Source organism: Setaria viridis, chromosome 3, assembly GCF_005286985.2.
Source record: "Setaria viridis chromosome 3, Setaria_viridis_v4.0, whole genome shotgun sequence".
NCBI classification, from domain to species: Eukaryota; Viridiplantae; Streptophyta; class Magnoliopsida; order Poales; family Poaceae; genus Setaria; species Setaria viridis.
The window spans coordinates 27,991,105-28,010,100 of record NC_048265.2 but is presented as its reverse complement, the minus strand read 5'-3'; the positions used below and the strand labels follow the sequence as shown (position 1 = coordinate 28,010,100).

The 18,996-nt window shown below is 43.9% G+C and overlaps 2 protein-coding genes across 6 annotated transcripts; one reads left to right on the top strand and one right to left on the bottom strand.

Annotated features, from left to right (window-relative positions):
- Positions 1-382: 382 nt before the first annotated feature.
- On the bottom strand, positions 383-1,431 carry LOC117849195 (uncharacterized). Its single transcript, XM_034730768.1, has 4 exons — positions 1,125-1,431; positions 851-969; positions 546-755; positions 383-496 (listed from the first exon to the last, which is right to left on the bottom strand). Exons 1-4 carry the CDS (start codon positions 1,429-1,431, stop codon positions 383-385), a joined length of 750 nt encoding a protein of 249 aa, XP_034586659.1.
- An 8,318-nt stretch (positions 1,432-9,749) lies between these two features.
- Positions 9,750-13,112, top strand: LOC117850809 (uncharacterized). 5 transcript variants are annotated; one of them, XM_034732684.2, is made up of 4 exons: positions 9,750-9,992; positions 10,632-11,572; positions 11,851-11,935; positions 12,695-13,112. In XM_034732684.2, the coding sequence occupies exons 2-4, from the start codon at positions 10,670-10,672 to the stop codon at positions 12,763-12,765; spliced, it is 1,059 nt and encodes a 352-aa protein (XP_034588575.1). In that variant the 5' UTR covers positions 9,750-9,992; positions 10,632-10,669; the 3' UTR covers positions 12,766-13,112. The 5 variants fall into 5 exon arrangements, with proteins under 5 accessions (XP_034588575.1, XP_034588578.1, XP_034588577.1 ...); XM_034732687.1 differs by having other exon boundaries at positions 12,687-13,112; XM_034732686.2 differs by having other exon boundaries at positions 12,675-13,112.
- Positions 13,113-18,996: the final 5,884 nt, after the last annotated feature.

Here is an 18,996-nt window from a genome sequence, read left to right as displayed (position 1 = left end):
GGTTGGTAGGGTGCATATCTCCCGAAAATCCATCCAGGATAAACCAATCGAGACAAAGGGGGGTTCTTTAGTCCCGGGAAAAGTTTAAAATAGCGAATAGCGGGTTGGTAGCGGATTGACGTCGAGGTAGCGGATTGCGGATAGCGGACGATATTGCGGACGATAAGTTCCAATAGCGGCACCTAATAATCTCACATAATTTTAATTATATATCTCATGAACAATAAGTATAAATAGATATTTAATTGCACACAAACAATTGATGTCTCACATGCTTAAATTAAGAAAATAAATATCAGTGTTCCACACGTTAAATCATCACATATTCACATATAGTTTGCAAAGAAACATATTATGAGCCATAAAATAGTTCACAAGACTATCATTCGTTGTCAGAAGCAACATCATCGGCCTCATGGTCATTTGAACCATCTCCATCTGCATAAGGGATGTTCCCTTCCTCTTCCTCTTCACTTTCAGAAGAATCAAATTCTTCCTGCTTTGCTTGATGAACTTTTATGGATTAATCTTCGCTTACGTCTCACACTTCCACTCTGAGCATCATCTTCTAATTGCGGTGCTGGTGCATCAGGATCTACAATCCATTCATTTGTTGACTCATCATCAATGAATTTCGCAACCAAGGGGTCCTTATCCTTTTGAGAATACTTCCATTGCAGCCTCTTGTTGAACATGACGAAGACAAGAGCATTTAGTTTACGCTGACCTAATCTAGTTCTCTTCTTAGAATGCACCTACAAGAATATAATGTCCAAGCATTTCATATTATTGATGATACCAACAGTGCATAACAAAATGGATGTTTATAGTCCAAAGTTGGAGAACTTACTCTCTCAAATGCGCTCCAAGTTCTTTCACATGCAGAAGAGCTACAAGTTAGACTTAAAATTCTGATAGCCATCTTCCTTAGATCCTTTGCACTAGCTCCATGTACAGACCACCAGTTTGCTACAATAATAGGAAAGAGCAGATTAACAAACTTGAAAATATTTTCATTTGATGAGAGAAAAAAATTAAGAATGAATTATACAACTGTACATACTAACATGGGGAAATTGTTGGAATATTTCTTTGTCTTATAGCCATTGGTGTTCCAAAAGAACCTGTGGCTTCAGTGTACATAGTAAGCTGAGAAACAATATTATCTTGCATTGTTATATCATCACGGTACATTTGAGCTGCACATTGTACAACAGCTTCCATCAAGACTTCATCCTCCATTTCTTTCTTATTGTCATAGAAGAAACCTGGATTTAAGAAATACCCAGCTTTGTGCAATGGAGTCTTAAGCTTGCTGTCCCACCTTGCATCTATGATTCCCCAAATAGGACCATATTTTTTCTCATTTCCATTTAAGCGTACTGCAATATCTTGCTTTGCTTTGAGAAGATCACCATAAATGTATCCCATTGCTGGAACATCACCATCTACTCTTCGAAGTACATATGCAAGTGGCTCAAAATAATTTATAACTTCTAGCATTTGTGACCAGAACTTGTTCAGGATCAAGTCATGTGCATTCTGTCCTGTAATCTTTTTGGACCAAGAACTTTTATCCCACTCTTGTGATGCAAATAGTTGCTTCAATTCATTTCGTTTATCATAGAGACTTCTCAAGTTCAAGTAACTAGTGGCAAATCGAGTAGTATTAGCTCTAACTAAGTCAGCTTTGGTATATTGACGCATAATGGCTAGCAATCTAGTATGTGCATAAAGTAAATTTGTGATAGTCTTGGCATCTCGAATAATATTATGAACCATAGATATCTTACTAATATCCTCTAGCATTAGATCAATAGAATGTGCAGCACATGCAGTCCAAAATATGTGAGGATATTTCAATTTAAGCAACTTTGATGCAACAATATTGTTTGAAGCATTATGAGTAACTACTTGCACAATTTTTTCAGGACCAATGTCATCAATACAAGAGCTTACCAAGCTGTAGATATAATTCCCATCATGAATCTCCATGGAAGCATCAATGGCTTCAAGAAAACACACACCTCTAAAACAATGAGCAACCAAGTTCATTAGGCTTCTTCCACGCCGATCTGTCCAAGCATATGCCATAATGGAACATCAAGTTAAAGACCATTGCTCTTTTTGCACTTCCAAAAATTCATGGACCAGATTGACATGTTTGTTCAGTAAAGGGGTTCCAAGTTGGTAAGGAGAAGGTTTCTTCAATCCTGGGCCAAATTGACTAATCGCCTCTAGCATTAGATCAAAAGAATCAAGAAGAACTGTATTGTGCGGAATTGCTGCTTGGTAAAACCAATCTGCAATATAAGAATCAAGAAGAACTGTATTGTGCGGAATTGCTGCTTGGTAAAACCAATCTGCAATATAATCATGAGCCTTTTCCCTTTCTTTGACCTTATAATGTTGGCTCATCGTTATCTGCAGATGCTTTCCTTTTGCACGAGCTTGCTCTGGCCGCATACAATAGCTGTCCATTGGTCCCTTAATTTTGGACTGCTTAGGGACTAGAGCACTTGATGAACCTACTTGATCTTCAATTTCTCCTCCTCCTTCCATTACAACACAATCCTCCTCGTCATTTTCATTGATATTAACTTGTTGCCTCATACGCAACTGGCAATCCAATTTTGCGCTCTTCTTTTCGTCATGTGCATCCAACATTGCTTTGATTTTCTCCTTAACATGTTCAGGAACCTGTTTACAGGAAATACTCTGTCCTTTAACTCTAGCCAAGTGCTTCTTAAACCTTGTTATTCCACCATTGAAGTAATTTTTGCAGTATTTGCATCCAACTTGATTTTTGGTTTCCTTTCCAGTTAGAGGTAAGGCATGCTCCCAAGCTGGATCCTTTTTTGATGTTGACTAGCTTGTATGTGCAGTTGACGCAGTAGATGACATTTTGCAAATTCTGTATCAATGTTTGTAAATCAAAAAAATGTGCAAAGGTCAGTAAGAAAGTAATGGCAATGTGGCAGCGATGTGGCAGCAGAAGTAAAAAATCTTGCACGGCGATGTGGCGACGGTGACCTAACCTTCGTGAGTGATGGGTGGCGTCACGGCGGTGGGCCGGTGGCGCACGGGGCACGGTGATGTGGCGGTGGTGGACTGGTGGCGCACCGGCACTGCGCACGGCGATGTGGCAGAGGCGGCCTTCGCGGAATCGCGGCATCGGCGACGGCGTGGCGGTGGCGGCGGCGGCGGGCGGCCTTCGCGGAATCGCGGAGTTGCGACGGCGTGGCGGCGGCGGGCCGGTGGCGGCACGGCAATGTGGGTGGGCGGCGCGGTGGTGACCTTCGCGACGGTTCGACGGCGTGGCGGCGGTGGCGCACCTGTAGGTCGGCAGCGGCAACTTGGCGGCGACGCCAAATTTGGAGGGAGTGAGGGATGCGAAGGGTGGCGGCGCGTCAGCGCCGGGTGGAGGCATGGACAGTGGTTGGGGCCGGGTGTGAGTGTGTCTGTGAGTGCCTGAGTGGGCTAGGCTGGCCGGCCGGCTAGGGTTTTTTCTTCCACCACTATTGCGGCCTGCTACCACCGCAATTGCGGCCCGCTATAGCGCAATTGCGGCCGCAAAGTTGCAAACCGCAACAGGCCGACCGCTACCTTGTAGCGATAGCGGCAATAGGCTGCTACCGCTATTGCAGCCGCTACCACTGCTATTTATTTCTTTAGTCTCGGGTCCTTCAACCGGGAGTAAAGTCACCCTTTAGTCCCGGTTGGTTTCACCAACCGGAGAAACCAACCGGGACTAAAGAGCCTGCCACGCCAGGCGCGGGACAGGCCCAACCGGGTAAAAGCAACCGGGAGTAAAGGGGTACCTTTACTCCCGGTTGGGAAACCCAACCGGGACTAAAGTCCTACTTAAATTTTCATGCATGGCGCCCTGCATGGCGCCTGAAATTTTTATGCATCACATACGTGTTGGATGTATGCCCTAGAGGCAATCATAGAGATGATGATATTCCATTTGTATCCATGATTTATATTGTGTTCCTTGAATATCCATTAAAGGCTACTTGAATTGATTTGCAATTATGTGAATTGTGTGTGAAACCCTTTACTTGTATGGTTATTCTAAAGTTGTCCCTAGTCGGAGTTCATGTGAGGACACACATGAATATTAGACTAGCACATGTATTAGTTGATGACTATGTTTCACAAGTCATGGATATGGAGATGTTGAACTAATAATGTGGGCACATGTGGAGACATGTGCTAGGATTGACCCAACACGAGAAGTAGTTCTCACTTTAAACAACATATACGCTTTGTCCTTAGACCTGAGATTGTCGCATGTATTCAAGATGTGGATCGACCTACTTAGGGGCTATCAAACGCTACGCCGTAACCGGGTTTGTTAAGAAGCATGCTGTGAGACATGGTTAATCAAGATGGGATTTGCCCCTCTCTGATTGAGAGTGATATCTCTGGGCCCCTCGAGTGATCGGATCCGAAAATGCATGGCCATTCTACGTACGGTTAAGAGTTAACCTACAAAGGGATTCCGAATCACAGGATCGAGAAAGAGCGGTCGGGTTGAAGCTAGACCAAATATCGTGAGGCAAAGGGAATAGCACGTATATAATGTTGTGATGGTTCGTCTGATATGATCTTCGTGTACATATAGGAGTTGGCACGTCTTGCTAGAGGCCGCTACCGACTATTGGGCCGAGTAGGAGTAGTCGGGCCATGTCTATATGTATCCGAACCCATAGGGTCACACACTTAAGGGGCTGGAAGCCCAATTCGGATGTGATCCGAGTTGGATTAGGTTTAGAAGTACTAATGGACCTTGCACCTTTTGGCGAAACACATCTGCTGCGCCTCTCACGCTCTCGCCTGTTGCAACTCATGGATCTAGCAGTCCGGCTTGCGACGCTTCCTTCCTGCACGTGTGGATACCTTGGAGGTGTTGCGCTTGCAACACTTGGACGAGCCGCCGACGAGCCACGACAAGCCACCGACGAGCTACGACGAGCCGACGACGAGCCGCGGCACGAGGGCGATCTTGCTGCACGTGGACGAGTTGCTGAGGAGCTGCTGGACATCGACGTGATCGACTACGTACGACTACGCTGATCGACTTTGCTGCATCGACACGAATCTACATCTTCCGCACCAGTAGTGCGTCGAGTGGTAAATCCCATGATCCTTATATGGCAGTTTTCCTGGTTTACGCGGTAGAAATTTTTGATTTGTGCTAGTGTAGCCTACCTCGTATCCCATCAGTACGTACCCCGGCCCTTTTGTTAACCTTTAGTAGGTTAGACTTTTCTATAATATAATCAACTAGTATTTAAACGAATGAAATTAGTAATTATACAATTAATATATATATACACAATTCATATACAATTCAACTAGTATAATGAAATCAACTATATATACAAATCGATCTTAGCGCGTACTATATATACAAATCAAACTATATATCTACAATCTTCCCATCGAGGTGTTGCTCGGAGCGTTTAAATTTCGTCCATCGTAATAAAATTCTCCTTGTGGATTTACCACCTCGTCTATTAGGAATCCAATGAGACCTTCACATATTGCCGCTACTCTTTCTTTCTTCAAGAGTCTTTGTTGAATATTTAACATCTATAATTTGGAAATATGTGAATATTACACAAACAATTAAATGTAAGAAGTTAGAAAATAATTAACTAGTAATAGTTTTATTTTACGTACTTTAAAGTTGTGCGGCGTCATCTTTAGTCCCTTGGGTCCCGTAAAACTATGCATGTGCTCACAGATGTAGTAGCCACATAGATTATTCCTAGGTTCATGTCTTAAGCACTTTAGTGCGGAAAAAAATAAGTTATGAAATATTTGTGTTATACAATGTACTAAATGTGCAGACTTCATACGTACCGGGAAGTTTGTGTTCCATGTAAGCTTTTCTTTGAATGGACCTTTGTGTGTCCTTATGAATTGTTTCCATGCGCTGTGGATTAGATTAATGAATGATATAGTGTAACAGGGATAAAATTTAGGAAACAAAATTTTGCATAGAGATAAAGGTCCAGAATTATTACAAGCCTAGCATGTCTTGCATGTCTCGGTACTCTACCGGATCTTTCCTTAACGAATCGAAGATAGTGATATGGCTTCTTTCAGGCTCAATTATAATGAGGATCCAGTGGAAGCTGCGTACCTAAAATGTTCATACATATTAGAGCTACCTAACATTAATTAGGTAACGAAAGTAGATGGTATACACACACATACTTGAAGTTGTATGGAAATAGTATCAAATCCTTGAATTCTTGTTTGTCTAGGAAATTGTATACTTCCACCAAGGTTTTTTCCAGCGATAATTGTATCTATTTTTGATTAACTACGGATGGATCCATAAAGCCAATATGTAGGTACGCCTCTCGTCGACACGTCTGAATTAGTATCCTACATAAAATGGAAGACAAAGTTAGTACGGTGACGCACGCAAAAAAATAATGATATGAGCCAAAATTTACATGTAGATAAACGGACACTTACAGAATCCAGACGCTGATCAGAGAGATGTCCAGGGCATCATGATGGTACACTTCGTATATATCCTCTAAGTCTAGCCACAGAACTTTCTCGCATTCGCCGTAAAAATCTATCGGTTTTACCTTAAGGCCGAATATCTCCCTCGAGTCGGCGGACACCTTCATGTACCATTGATGGAATTCGTACATCTTTGTTGATAGCTTTCGTACCAACTTAGGCCTTACTAGAGATTTGCCTAGCTCAAAAGTCCATCTCGGTTGAACTGGCGGTGCAGCTGGCGGCTCAACTTGCCCTAAACATTCATCAAGTCCCACACCTGTTTCTTCCATGAATTTCAATACTTGTGCTTGTTGATCCAAGGGCATTGCTGCTATCTTTTGAGCATCCTTTTTTGGTAGATGCCCGAGGTCGGGGACATCACCACTGGAATATGACTTTCCTTTCCTTTTGTCCCTCTCATCAGCCTTTACTAAATCTCGTTCATAGTTTGATAGTAGTGGTATCCTTTTCTTGGCTCCTTCCATCCTGATAAAAAAATTTAAATCTTTTCGATTTACTAGCGGTGGCTCCATCTCTCTTGCTTTTTTTTTCTTCGGCTTGTTTCTTGAACCACTCACTGGCCTCTGCTTGGATTTCTGCCCACTGTTATGCATGACTTATTGCTTCCCAGCGTTCCTTACGAGTCACTTCAGGCTCCTTTGTTTTCTTCTTTCTCTGTCTTTGCTTGGGAGGCGGTGCTTGTGACTTCTTTAGTGGTGTTGTAGGTTCCTTTATCGGGGCTGCTCTTAGTCCCGGCGATGGTAATCGGGGAGGGGTGTTGTTATTGTCGTCGTCACTCTCACCACCAGGATGTGGTGGAGATGGAGGCCTTCATCGAGCAGGAAGCGACGGTCCTGGAGCAGGTTGTGCAGGAGATGACGGTCTCGAGCTATGAGGAGAAGGTCGCTGCTGGGGATCTACGGGGACCGGTCTTGAACTCTGAGGAGATGGCTCCGTGCCGGTCATGATGATGTAGCGTTTGCGCCATAGAATGATCCCATGAAGCGCATCTGCCAGTGTCATTTCCTCGTTACCTCCTAGGAGGTCAAGCTCTAGGCCTTCATATTGGCTATCAACAAGTTGCTCTACACTGATGCTGGCGTAGCTAGGTGGAATCTCCATTCCATGGCTTGTCTGCCCTACCAGGATCGGTAACGCACTCCCGTATGCCACCTGTACATATAACAAAAGTAAACAAGTTATTAAACTCTGATCCCGAGGCATGGATCATTTGAGAAGATTGCATAAATATTATGTATAAGTATACCTTAATGGTGAGGTTGCCGACCGGTGCATGCAGCTCATATAAGATGCGTTGTGTGATGGCATCGACAGCGAACCGTTGCTCCTTCACGGGTAACCTGGGCGTCTGCGCATCGGGGAGCCCTGTAGAAGCACAGCTGCTCAAGAGGCGTTGAGAAGGGCTGGCGTAGTTTGGATTCGGCTATGCTCCAGATTGGGCCAACTCCGCAACTGCGTGGGCCACTCGATGATTGATTTCCTCCAACATTCTTTTTTCTTGTGACTGCACTTTGGATTCTATCATATGCCGCCAGCTCTCCTCGATCTGTTCCTTTCTTCACTTGCGGCTTCTGTACGATGTGCTGTCGTCTCGGAAAGCAAACTTCCACGGAATGACCCCGAACCCTCGGCAACGTCCTGGGTGCTCGGGATTACCGAGGGCCAATGTGAGCTCATCATTCTCTCGGTCCACCTTCAACCTCTCAGCCTTAAAATCTTCAATGTTCTTCATAAGTCTTTTGGCCTTCTGACGTATTGTCTCATTGAATATCAACGTCCCATCCTCTTGGCTCAGGGAGCCTCCATGAGCGTAATACCAATTTTTCGATCGTTCGGGCCATTCAATAGTTGCAGGTACGATACCCCGTTCGATCAGGTCTTGTTCCATCTTCTTTCATTTGGGAATTGCTGTGCCATAACCACCTCACCCTAGATGATGATGGTACTCCTTCTGACCATAATATGTAGTGTCGGTCTGGATCTTTTTCACACCGTCTTTACTCCTCTTATATTCAACAAATGTCTCCCAGTGGTCCCTCAACTTTGGCCACACATTGAAATCTGGAGTTCGGCCCCTTTTAAGGTAGTTGGCATCTAGCATCTTCTTGAATGTCTCGAATTGTGTAGCCATCTTCTTCAGCGTCCACACTTTCATATCCTTTTCAATATATCCTTCGGGAAATGTGAAATGTATCTTGACATCTTCCCACAGCATATTCTTTTGTGTCTCCGGGAGCGCGTACGGATTAGTGCTTTTGCCCTTCCATTCCCTGATGCTGATAGGCACGTTGTCCCTTACGATTGCCCTGATCTGACTCACGTACTTCTTTGCTACTTTTTTAGGAGCAACCGGCCTGCCCTCTTCTGTGACTTCCGTGATGACATCGGAGGAGGAAGAAGGGAACTCCTTGCTTTATACCCTTGGGCCACCCCGCGGGCCACCCTCGGGGCCACGTTGGCCCTAGGTATGAAAACGGATAGCACCCCCGCGCCATGTTAGCCCTAGTTATGGAAGGTTGTTGTACTCGAATAGGGCATATGACCTCTAAGCCGTTGAAGGTGCCCAATCCCAAGACCAAGGTCCATGAGCTCCGTATCGAAGGGTATAGATGTCTTTTCCGATAAAGTTCTCCCTCGAGGATATAAATAGGGGGCACGAGGTCCTGTTTGGACACACAAAATTCTAGCCACTCAGTCGCCTAGAAGCTCTATCGTGTCCAAGAGCCACCCTCTAGTATTTTGTAACCAACGACTATGAGACTACTACTACGTCATTGTATGAGGTATGGTTGGCATATTATTCGTAAGGACAGGTTGTTACATGATGATACCAATGTATTATTGTGAACGAACCTCGTAAGGTTGTTACATGATGATACCAATGTATTATTGTGAACGAACCTCGTAATATTCAAATACCAGAATTGGTATAATAAATATCCGAGCACCATCGATTGCTGCATGTCGAGGCAGACGTACACGCATCAATACGAAATAAAAATATTGCGGTAGCTGGTGTGATACTGTGATGGTATATGGTTAAAGTGTAATCGTGACCACCGAGGAAGTTTTAGTTTCTAAACGGATTATTTCTCTAATACGGAGAAATATTTTCTTAAAGGAAAACTGTTAGGAAAAGGAGAAGTAGGAAAAGGAAATAAAAAATTCCTCCATGAGCTGCGCCAGAGCCAAGCCCCATGTTCGGTTGACCGCTCGCCAGCCGTATCCGTTTTTGGGGGTGTCCGATCCCGTTTGCTTCCCCAGCTCCTTCAGGCAGGCGTGCTGCCTCTCCCTCTCCCCTCCCCGCGCCGAACAAGACGGGAAGACTCCGGCCGATCCACGCCTGCCTCGATCCAAACCGCCGCTTCTCCACCTCGTCGTCTCCCCTCGCTGAACGCCGCCGGCGGCGACCCGTTCCGGGCTTCTTCCTTCCTGAGGTAAGGAACCCCTGGTTCGCGTTGCTCCATCGGTGGTGGGTGGGTTTGCTCTCTGTGTTTGTTCTGTTCTGTTTAATCCTTATCCCTCATTCCTCGAATCCGCTGGCCCCTCGAATCTGCACCTCGAGTGCGACCATCCGCTTAGCCGCGTGCGCGACCCGGTCAATCGCGGACCGCGGTGCACAGTCCGGTCCCTAACCAGGCAATGCAATGGTTCCAGAAACCATTCCGTAGGACAACCGAGCAACAAAAGTATCCAGAAGAACGCTGCACTTCGATTCGAATTAGCGCGTTGGCATTCTTTGATGGGAAAACAGCCAAACCCAAACCGAACAAAAGAAACTCCTTTTCTGGGACGGAATCCTCTCCCGCTTGGCATCTTGTTACAATGTCATGGATTTCTTTGCTGCAGGCCCTCAAAGGCACCTCGAATCGGGTCTGTTTCCCGCCTCTTGGATCAACCGTGGAGTTATTATCTATGTTGTTTAATGTGAAAAAGGTTTCTCTCACATGTTCGTCGGAAGAATTGTAGAGATTGAACAACATTTTTTTTTTCTTTTTTTTTTGTTCGTTTTCTTCACCTTCTCCTTCACTTGCAAGCATGTATAGATTTCTTTCGGTAGCTGATTCGGTTGTCAGACAGCTTCTGCTTGCAGGTTCTGATCGCACAAAGCGCAATGGACCTTCCAGTAGCGGATCCTGGAACAGAGAGAGGCGAAGGCCCGCTCCTCCAATGCCCGTACTGTGATTCAGAGGCAATGCACAAGCTGGCACAGCTTCTTCTCCCTGGCCTGGCTACGGTCTGCGTCGACAGCACTACAGGCGATCTGTTCAGGAAGCCCTCCGTTGTTGCAGTTGAGTTGAGGAAGGAGATGGTGGACTACATCACGCAGAGGAGCGATACTTTCATCGCCGATGCTCTTATTGAGTCTGAAGCAAATCAGGAAACCGAGAACGAGATGCCGGAGGACCCTTTCGAAATCGTTTCAATCTTTATGGATGATTTCAGCAGCACCAAGAGGAACATCATTGGCCATGTCTCTGGGTGGCTGCTAAGTGACAGTCGCGAGGATAAGATTGATGATTTTGTCCAGGAGATGGAGATGACCCGGTTCTGGCCACTGGACAGGAGGGAAGCCATTGCTGAGGTCCTCCTCAAGAATGTTGACCTCAAGACCAAGTTCCACTGCCCTGAGAAGTATGAAAACGAGGAGCGACTGGCTGATCACAAGCAACAATGTAGCTTCAGACCTGTTACTTGCCCAAATGATGGATGCCGAGCCAAAGTTTCTGTCCGCTGCATGGAGGATCATGATGCAGCTTGCCCATTCAAGGTCCTTCAGTGTGAGCAGAACTGTGAGAAGCGCCTCCTGAGGCGTGATATGGATAGGCACTGCGTCACCATCTGTTCAATGAGGCCCATGAAGTGCCCATTCGGCTGTGATTCCTCATTCCCTGAGCGCGATCTTGAGAAGCACTGCTTGGAGTTTCTTCAAGAACATTTGCTTAAGGTTCTTAAGGTCATTCACAAGAAAGGGCATTCAGAAGAACTGAAGGAGCTTGCTCAGAAGCTAGAAAAGGTCTTGCTTTTGATCTTTCTACATTACATTATATGTTTTTGAAATGAGTGTCCTCCTATTTGCTTCCGAAATATTATGAGAAAATTGAAACCACAGGCTTGCCTGATTCGATCGCTTTTTTATCTGATTATAGAATATGAACCTTTGTTCTATTTCTTGTCAATAGAATATGTCATTTCATTTGCTGACAAATTTTTTGGTGAAATTAAATGCTTGTGTTTATCTGATATTATTGCTTGCCACTTTTTGTAACTGATAATGCATTCCATTTTATGCAGTATGATGAACATGGTAAGCTGGCTAAAGCTCGGGATGCGAGACCTCTTACTAATGTTGTGAAGGACCTTGAAGCAAAGATGAAAGGTGAACCCTCTAGTTAAAGGGGTCTTTTATACATCCAAACCTCACAAGATGGATAATGATATGGTTTAGTTGAAGGGCTTTTTTCCTACATGCAGCATACAAAGAAGAATATAAGTTCTGCTTTATTTTTACTCCGTTGCAACAATTTTTTGCTTCTCGCTCCCATCGCAATAAAATCAATTTGCCAGTATGTATATTTTGCTATTGCTATGTGCCTGCAATTTTGTATGAGTATACTGTTTGTTTTGGTAATAAATAAAGGATCGCATGTAAATTGAGTTGCTTAATCCTGGAAGTTATACTTCCTTTGTCTAAAAAATCTGCCTAGCAGCACGGAAGCACACCTTGTGGCAGGAGATTTGAAGCAATGTACCCGTCCGTTTCAAATTATAGGTCGTTTTGACCTTTTTAGACGTTTAGATACATAGCAAAATCTATCTATTTAGAAAGTCAAAACGATCTACAATTTGAAACGGAGGGAATAGTAAATTGAAGCAAATGAGATTGTATGGGAAGGAAAGATCAACATAATTCGAAATCGATACTACTTGTGAGCCCAACTCTTCAGTCCCTGTCTCCTTGATATGTAATCAATCAAAAGTAGTTTTCTGATTAATAAACTCACCAGTTCTTGATATGTAATCAATCAAACAGCTTTTGCAATTTTGTGATTAATAAACTCACCAGTTCTTGATATGTAATCAATCAAACAGTTTTTGCAATTAATAGTTTATAGCAGTGCAATGGCCAGTTTTGCAGGTGAAAATTCCCTCGGTTGCGATGTAAACCTGTGTGGCAGCAATGAGAAATGGTCGTCAGTCTTAGTCTGAGAATTGGGCGTGGCGCTCAAACTAGTACAGTCTGTGGGAAGCCTGGGGTGGCGCCTTTGATGGCCACGGCAGTGCACGGCTGGCGCCTGCCCTCAAGACGTGAAAGCTACTTGCACAGCACTAAACAAAACGCGTTTGACCTCAAGACGTGAACCTCTGAATTTGGACAATTTTGGACCAAGAAGATGCGATGCCTCATCAAGCACAGGTTACTTGAAAGCGCTTCGTCTTCCAGAGAAGCAAATCCACTTTTTGTAATTATAGATAGAATAAGATAGTGTAACATTTTTTAATACCAACTCGAGACACAGGTGGAGATGCAAATAAACACAATTGGAGTTGCAAAAGGTCTTGTTCCGTTCCTCGTCCTCGTCCCCAAACAACAGAAGCAGCAGAAACAGCAGCTACCCAGCTCCTTTCCCGAAAGGCAACAACAGTACTGTACACGTATAAAACAAAATTAGAGAATGTCAGCCTATGATGTTAATTATCTGCATATGCATCACTTAAAAAAACAACAGGTGACTAGGTTCATGGAAATGGACATGGTAGAGCTAACTAAGAAATATGTACTGGCATTGCCCAAAGCAGCACAAAATTCTGTTTTTCCTTTACGGGCCATATCTAGGATATGTGACCATATCTGATGATCCAATGCGTAGATGAAATGGTTCCATTATATTTAGCATTCTATCTAATACTGACAGAAGCCTTTACAAGAATAAAGCAACAACGTCTGGGCAGTGGAACCAATGGGACAAATTTTACACAGTGATGACATGAGTCTAAAGTCAAAATATTACTAAAGTAATACTCCTAGAAAATATGGATACTATAATTGACATAGTGGCACAAATCAAATTTTCTCATATCAATTACAGCTCCTTAGTAAAAATACCATCTTCAACTGATGACAGAAGCAAACCTATTTGTTAGCAGATTGGCCTTGCTCCTTGGCCGCACGGGCCTATTGGCCTTGTGCTCTGTAGGTATGTTAGATGATTATGTCACAGGCAAGAATCTCCATCGGTTGGTTCTGTTATTATAAGTCAAATCCTAGGACAATCCTTACCTATATACATGTACATGCCTTGCACCCATAATCAATCTACTATTCCTAGCCATACTTGCTTTCATGGTATCGCTCGCGAGTTAGGATTCCAATCCTACTCACCCTTCCGATGCCCTAGTGCGCCTCCCGGCTGCGCCTGCGTGCCTCCACTGGCTGCGCTCTTCCCAGCGCGCCTCCCCCAGCTGCGCACCTTTGTCCTAGCCGCTGCCATGGCTGGTTCACCTCATCTGACTCCCACTGCCGCTGCCACCACCGATGCTGCTGCCAAGAACAAGCAGCTGTCCGTGGAGGAGGTTGAGCGCGAGAAACACGCCTAGGCTAAGGCTAGGCACGACGCCGCGCTTACCCAGGCGACCCAGGCTGAGCAGGAGGCCACAATCGCCGCCTAGGAACGCAACGCTGAAAGGATCTTGTGATGCCTAGAGGGGGCGTGAATAGGCTCACATGGAATTTTTCCTGAAAAACTTCGTAGTGGTATTAGATATGACAGAACTTCCGACACTGTGCCGGAACTTTCGATGGATGGGAACTTCCGGTACAGGATCGGAACTTCCAACAATATAGAGTGAGCTGAACGAAATTCAAAATGCAACCTGAATCTGCCAATTCTATTTGAAACAAAAGATTGTAAATGAAGTGTAGGGACTACTGTAGGTGATAGATAAGCAAGTAACTACACAAATTTATAGATCGGCCCAAAACAAGCTTCTAGGTCAAAAAGAAATCGAAGAACACAACAAGCACAAGAGATAAGGATTTGTTTACCGAAGTTCACTTCCACAAAGGGAGCTACATCTCCGTTGAGGAGCTCACAAAGAGCCGGGTCCTCACTAACCCTTTACCTTCCTCAATCAACCACAAAGGAGGATTGAGTGAATTACTATGAATCCATGAAGGATGGGTAATACAAACGTTCCCAGGCGCACCACACAAGGAGGGCGCTCAAACGGGCGACGCCTAGCCGTCTAGAAGCAAGCTTCAAGAGTAACAAACACGAATCGAAGCCGAGGATGCTTGGAGTGCTCTTGAGATGAACAAGTTGAACCTCACCCTCAAAACCTCAAGTCTCACACCCTCAATCCTGCTCTCACCCAAACCCTAGCTTAAACTCTCAAAGATTTAGCTCAAAGGGGAGAGGGAAGGGAGTATTTAATGCTCAAAGAGGTGTTCTTGCTTGGGTAGGTTAGCAACAATGAATGAGGGGGGGGGGCTAAGGGGGTATTTATACCTAAGCCTCCAAAACTAGCCGTTATAGTACATTTATGTTTAAGTCAAATGGCAGAGGACCACTATCAGGAGTTTCAACAAATATCTGATCATTAATTATCGGAACTTCCGATGGAGTGTCGTAACTTCCGATACTTTCAAAATAAATCGGCAGAGGACCCTAGTCAGGAGTTTCTGAATACTTTCGTCTAGTGACGGAACTTCCGACACCCCGTCGGAACTTCTGACACTCATAGAAAAACTAAGGTAAAGGATGTGCAAGTGAGTGAATTGTATCTCTCACTAGGTGGTTTGCATCTTCAATTGAGCACTTTAGCATCTTGAAGCTATCCATCCGCATCCCCCTTAATAGTACGGCGTTCCTATACTCAAATTTAAAATTAGAAATTATGAATGAGTCTTCTTTTGAGCTCAACACCATTCTTTCTTTGAAGTTAGGAGTTTCCTAAGATTCCTTTCAGACACCTTTGCACTTCTTTATAATTAAAACCTGTTAATCACTTGATAAAATTATTAGTCCCCTAGCCATGCATGTCATCAACACCAAAACCCACTTAGGGGGCCAGATGCACTTTTAATCTCCCCCTTTTTGATGATTGATGACAACACAATTAGGGCTCACATGAGATAAATAAACATTTTGAATGCAACTATATAGGTGAGCTGCCCCTATATCCTTGCATTCGTGGGGTGCAAAGGTGTGATATAAATATCAATGTGATGCATATGACAAGATATAGCACTTCATCAAAGTGGAAATAACAATACACCAAACATATGACAAGATATAATCATCACAAATGATTTAGATATATGAACCACACTAGCAAGTCACAAATAAGTCTTACAAATTTAAAAGATTCACTTGGCACACTATGCATCACACCACACATAGTTCCCACATGTCCACAAGCCAAAACTAGAAAAACTCAAAAGATAAAGATAACTCCATCCATCCATGATGAGCTCACTCCCCCTTTGGTATCAACCGCCAAAAAGGGGAGGCCCTTCCATAGGCCATCACTCGTCGTCCTCATCGTCATCCTCGTCACCATCATCTTCTTCTTCACCATCCTCGGAGTCCTCTCGCCCACCAAAGTCCTCCTCATCACCACCTTGGGTAGCCCCAAAGAACATAGAGGGCTGCCCTATCTCCTCCCAAGGATTGTAGAAAACTGGTGGAGGAGGAAATCCATAGGAGCACGAAGAGGTGAGTGGGGAATATCATTCTTGGCCATGAGCTCCTTTTGCGTTTTCTCAATCTTGAGAAGCTCCTCATCCATTTGCTTCTTGTGGGCATATATCTCATCCGCATTGTGTCACACCACATTGAAGCAAGCAAAAAGGCATTGGGAGATGAAGCTCAGAATCCCCTTCTTCTCAGGAGCACGAGTGGGGCCTCTAGAAATAGAGGGCCGACGTGAGGAATATGGTTCCATAGATGGTCCATGAGAGGAAGAAGGTCCAAGTGAAGGTCCTTGTGAAGTTGAAGGTCCTTAAGAAGCACAAAACCTTTGCTCGTCTAGAGGCTTAGTGAAGATATCGGCAAGTTGCCTCTTGGTGCTTACATGACGTAAAGCAATATCTCCCTTAGCCTCATGATCCCTCAAGAAGTGATGTCTAATATCTATGTGCTTTATTTGTGAGTGTTGCACCGGATTGTTAGCTAGCTTGATGCCACTCTTGTTGTCACACAAGAGTGGAATCTTGCTGAACTCACAACTAAAGTCACTCAACGTTTGCTTCATCCACAAAAGTTGTGCACAACACGCACCGACTACCACATATTCGGCTTCGGCGGTGGATAAAGCAACCAAGTTTTGCTTCTTAGAGCTCCATGACACCAAGGATCTACCAAGGAATTGGCAAGTCCCGGTAGTACTCTTTTGATCTACTTTGCAACTGGCATAATCTGAATCAAAGTAGCCAAGTAAGTCAAAAGTGGAGCCCTTGGGATCCCACAAGCCAAGGTTAAGAGTGTAAACTAAATATCTAAAGATTCTCTTAACAGCCATTAAATGATATTCCTTAGGATTAGCTTGAAATCTTGCACACATGCACACACTAAGCATAATATCGGGTCTAGATGCACAAAGGTAAAGTAGAGAGCCAATCACGGAGCGATATACCTTTTGATCAACTGGCTTTCCTTCTTCATTGAGATCAAGATGTCCATTTAGCGCCATGGGTGTCTTGATGGGTTTGGCGTCGGCCATGTGAAACTTTTTGAGCATGTCTTTTGTGTACTTGGTTTGACATATGAAAGTCCCTTCCTTCATTTGCTTGATTTGAAACCCAAGAAAGAACTTCAATTCACCCATCATGGACATTTCAAACCTCTTGGTCATCATCCTACTAAATTCTTCACAAAACTTTTCATTAGTAGAACCAAATATAATGTCATCGACATATATTTGGCAAATAAATATATCTTTATCGACTTTGTGAATAAAGAGGATAGAATCAGCTTTGCCCATCACAAAGTCATTCTTGAGAAGAAATTCCTTAAGGCATTCATACCATGCTCTAGGTGCTTGCTTAAGCCCATAGAGCGCCTTATGGAGCTTGTACACATGGTTTGGAAACTTTGGGTCTTCAAAGCTCGGCGGTTGTTCAACATACACCAATTCGGATAGGGGGCCATTCAATAATGCACTCTTCACATCCATTTGATAAAGCTTGAAATCATGGTGAGTAGCATAGGCAAGTAAAATACGAATTGACTCAAGTCTAGCTACGGGTGCATAGGTTTCACCAAAATCCAAACCTTCAATTTGGGTGAACCTTTTGCAACTAACCTTGCCTTGTTCCTTGTGACTACACCATGTTCGTCTTGCTTGTTGCGGAAAACCCACTTGGTGCCAATCACCTTTTGCTTTGGTCTCTCAACCAACTCCCATACCTTATTTCTTGTGAAGTTGTTTAATTCTTCTTGCATGGCCATCACCCAATCCAAATCATCAAGTGCTTCTTCTACTTTAAAAGGCTCCAAAGAGGAAACAAACGAGTAATATCCACAAAAGGTTGCTAAACATGAACAAGTAGTTACCCCTCTTTGGATACTTCCAATGATGTTCTCAACGGGATGATCCCGTTGAATGCTTTGATGAACTCTAGGAAAAAACACTTGTGATTGTTGTTGAATAGGTCCATAATCATCATCTTCACCTTGTGGATCATCTTCTTGAGTTTGACCACCTTGTTCTCCCCCTTGATCAATGCCATGAGCTTGGTCGTCACCATGAACTTGATTTTGATCTCGGCTTTGTTGAGAGCTTGGCGGTTCAACTCTTGTTGATGATGGTGGATCATTTTTGTCATTTTCTCCAGAGGTTGAGATTCAACTTCACATGGTCTCACTTCACCGAAGCCCATCCTCATGATTGATTGGCTTGGTGGTTCTTTATAATCTACAAGGTCTTTATGAACTTGCTCTACTTGAGAGCCGTTGGATTCATCAAAAGTCACATCTACCGTGATCTCAACACAACTGGTGGTTTTGTTGACAACACAATAGGCGTGTTCGTTAGTACCATAACCAAGTAGAAAACCTTCATCAACCTTTGGTGCAAACTTTGAGCTTTTGGGTTTCTTGTTTAGAATAAAATATTTACTCCCAAAAACTCTAAAGTAGTGCACCTTGGGCTTGTTACCAGTGATTATTTCATAAGGTGTCTTGCCCAAGTACTTGTGGAGGTAGAGGTGGTTGATGGCATGGCAAGAGGTGTTGATTGCTTCGGCCCAAAAGATATCCAGGGTCTTGTACTCATCAAGCATGGTTCTTGCAGCTTCAATCAATGTTCGATTCTTCCTCTCCACAATGTTGTTTTGTTGAGGTGTGTATAGAGCGAAGAACTCATGCTTGATTCCCTCTTCATCAAGAAATTCTTCAACATTGGTGTTATGAAATTTCGAGCCATTGTCACTTCTTA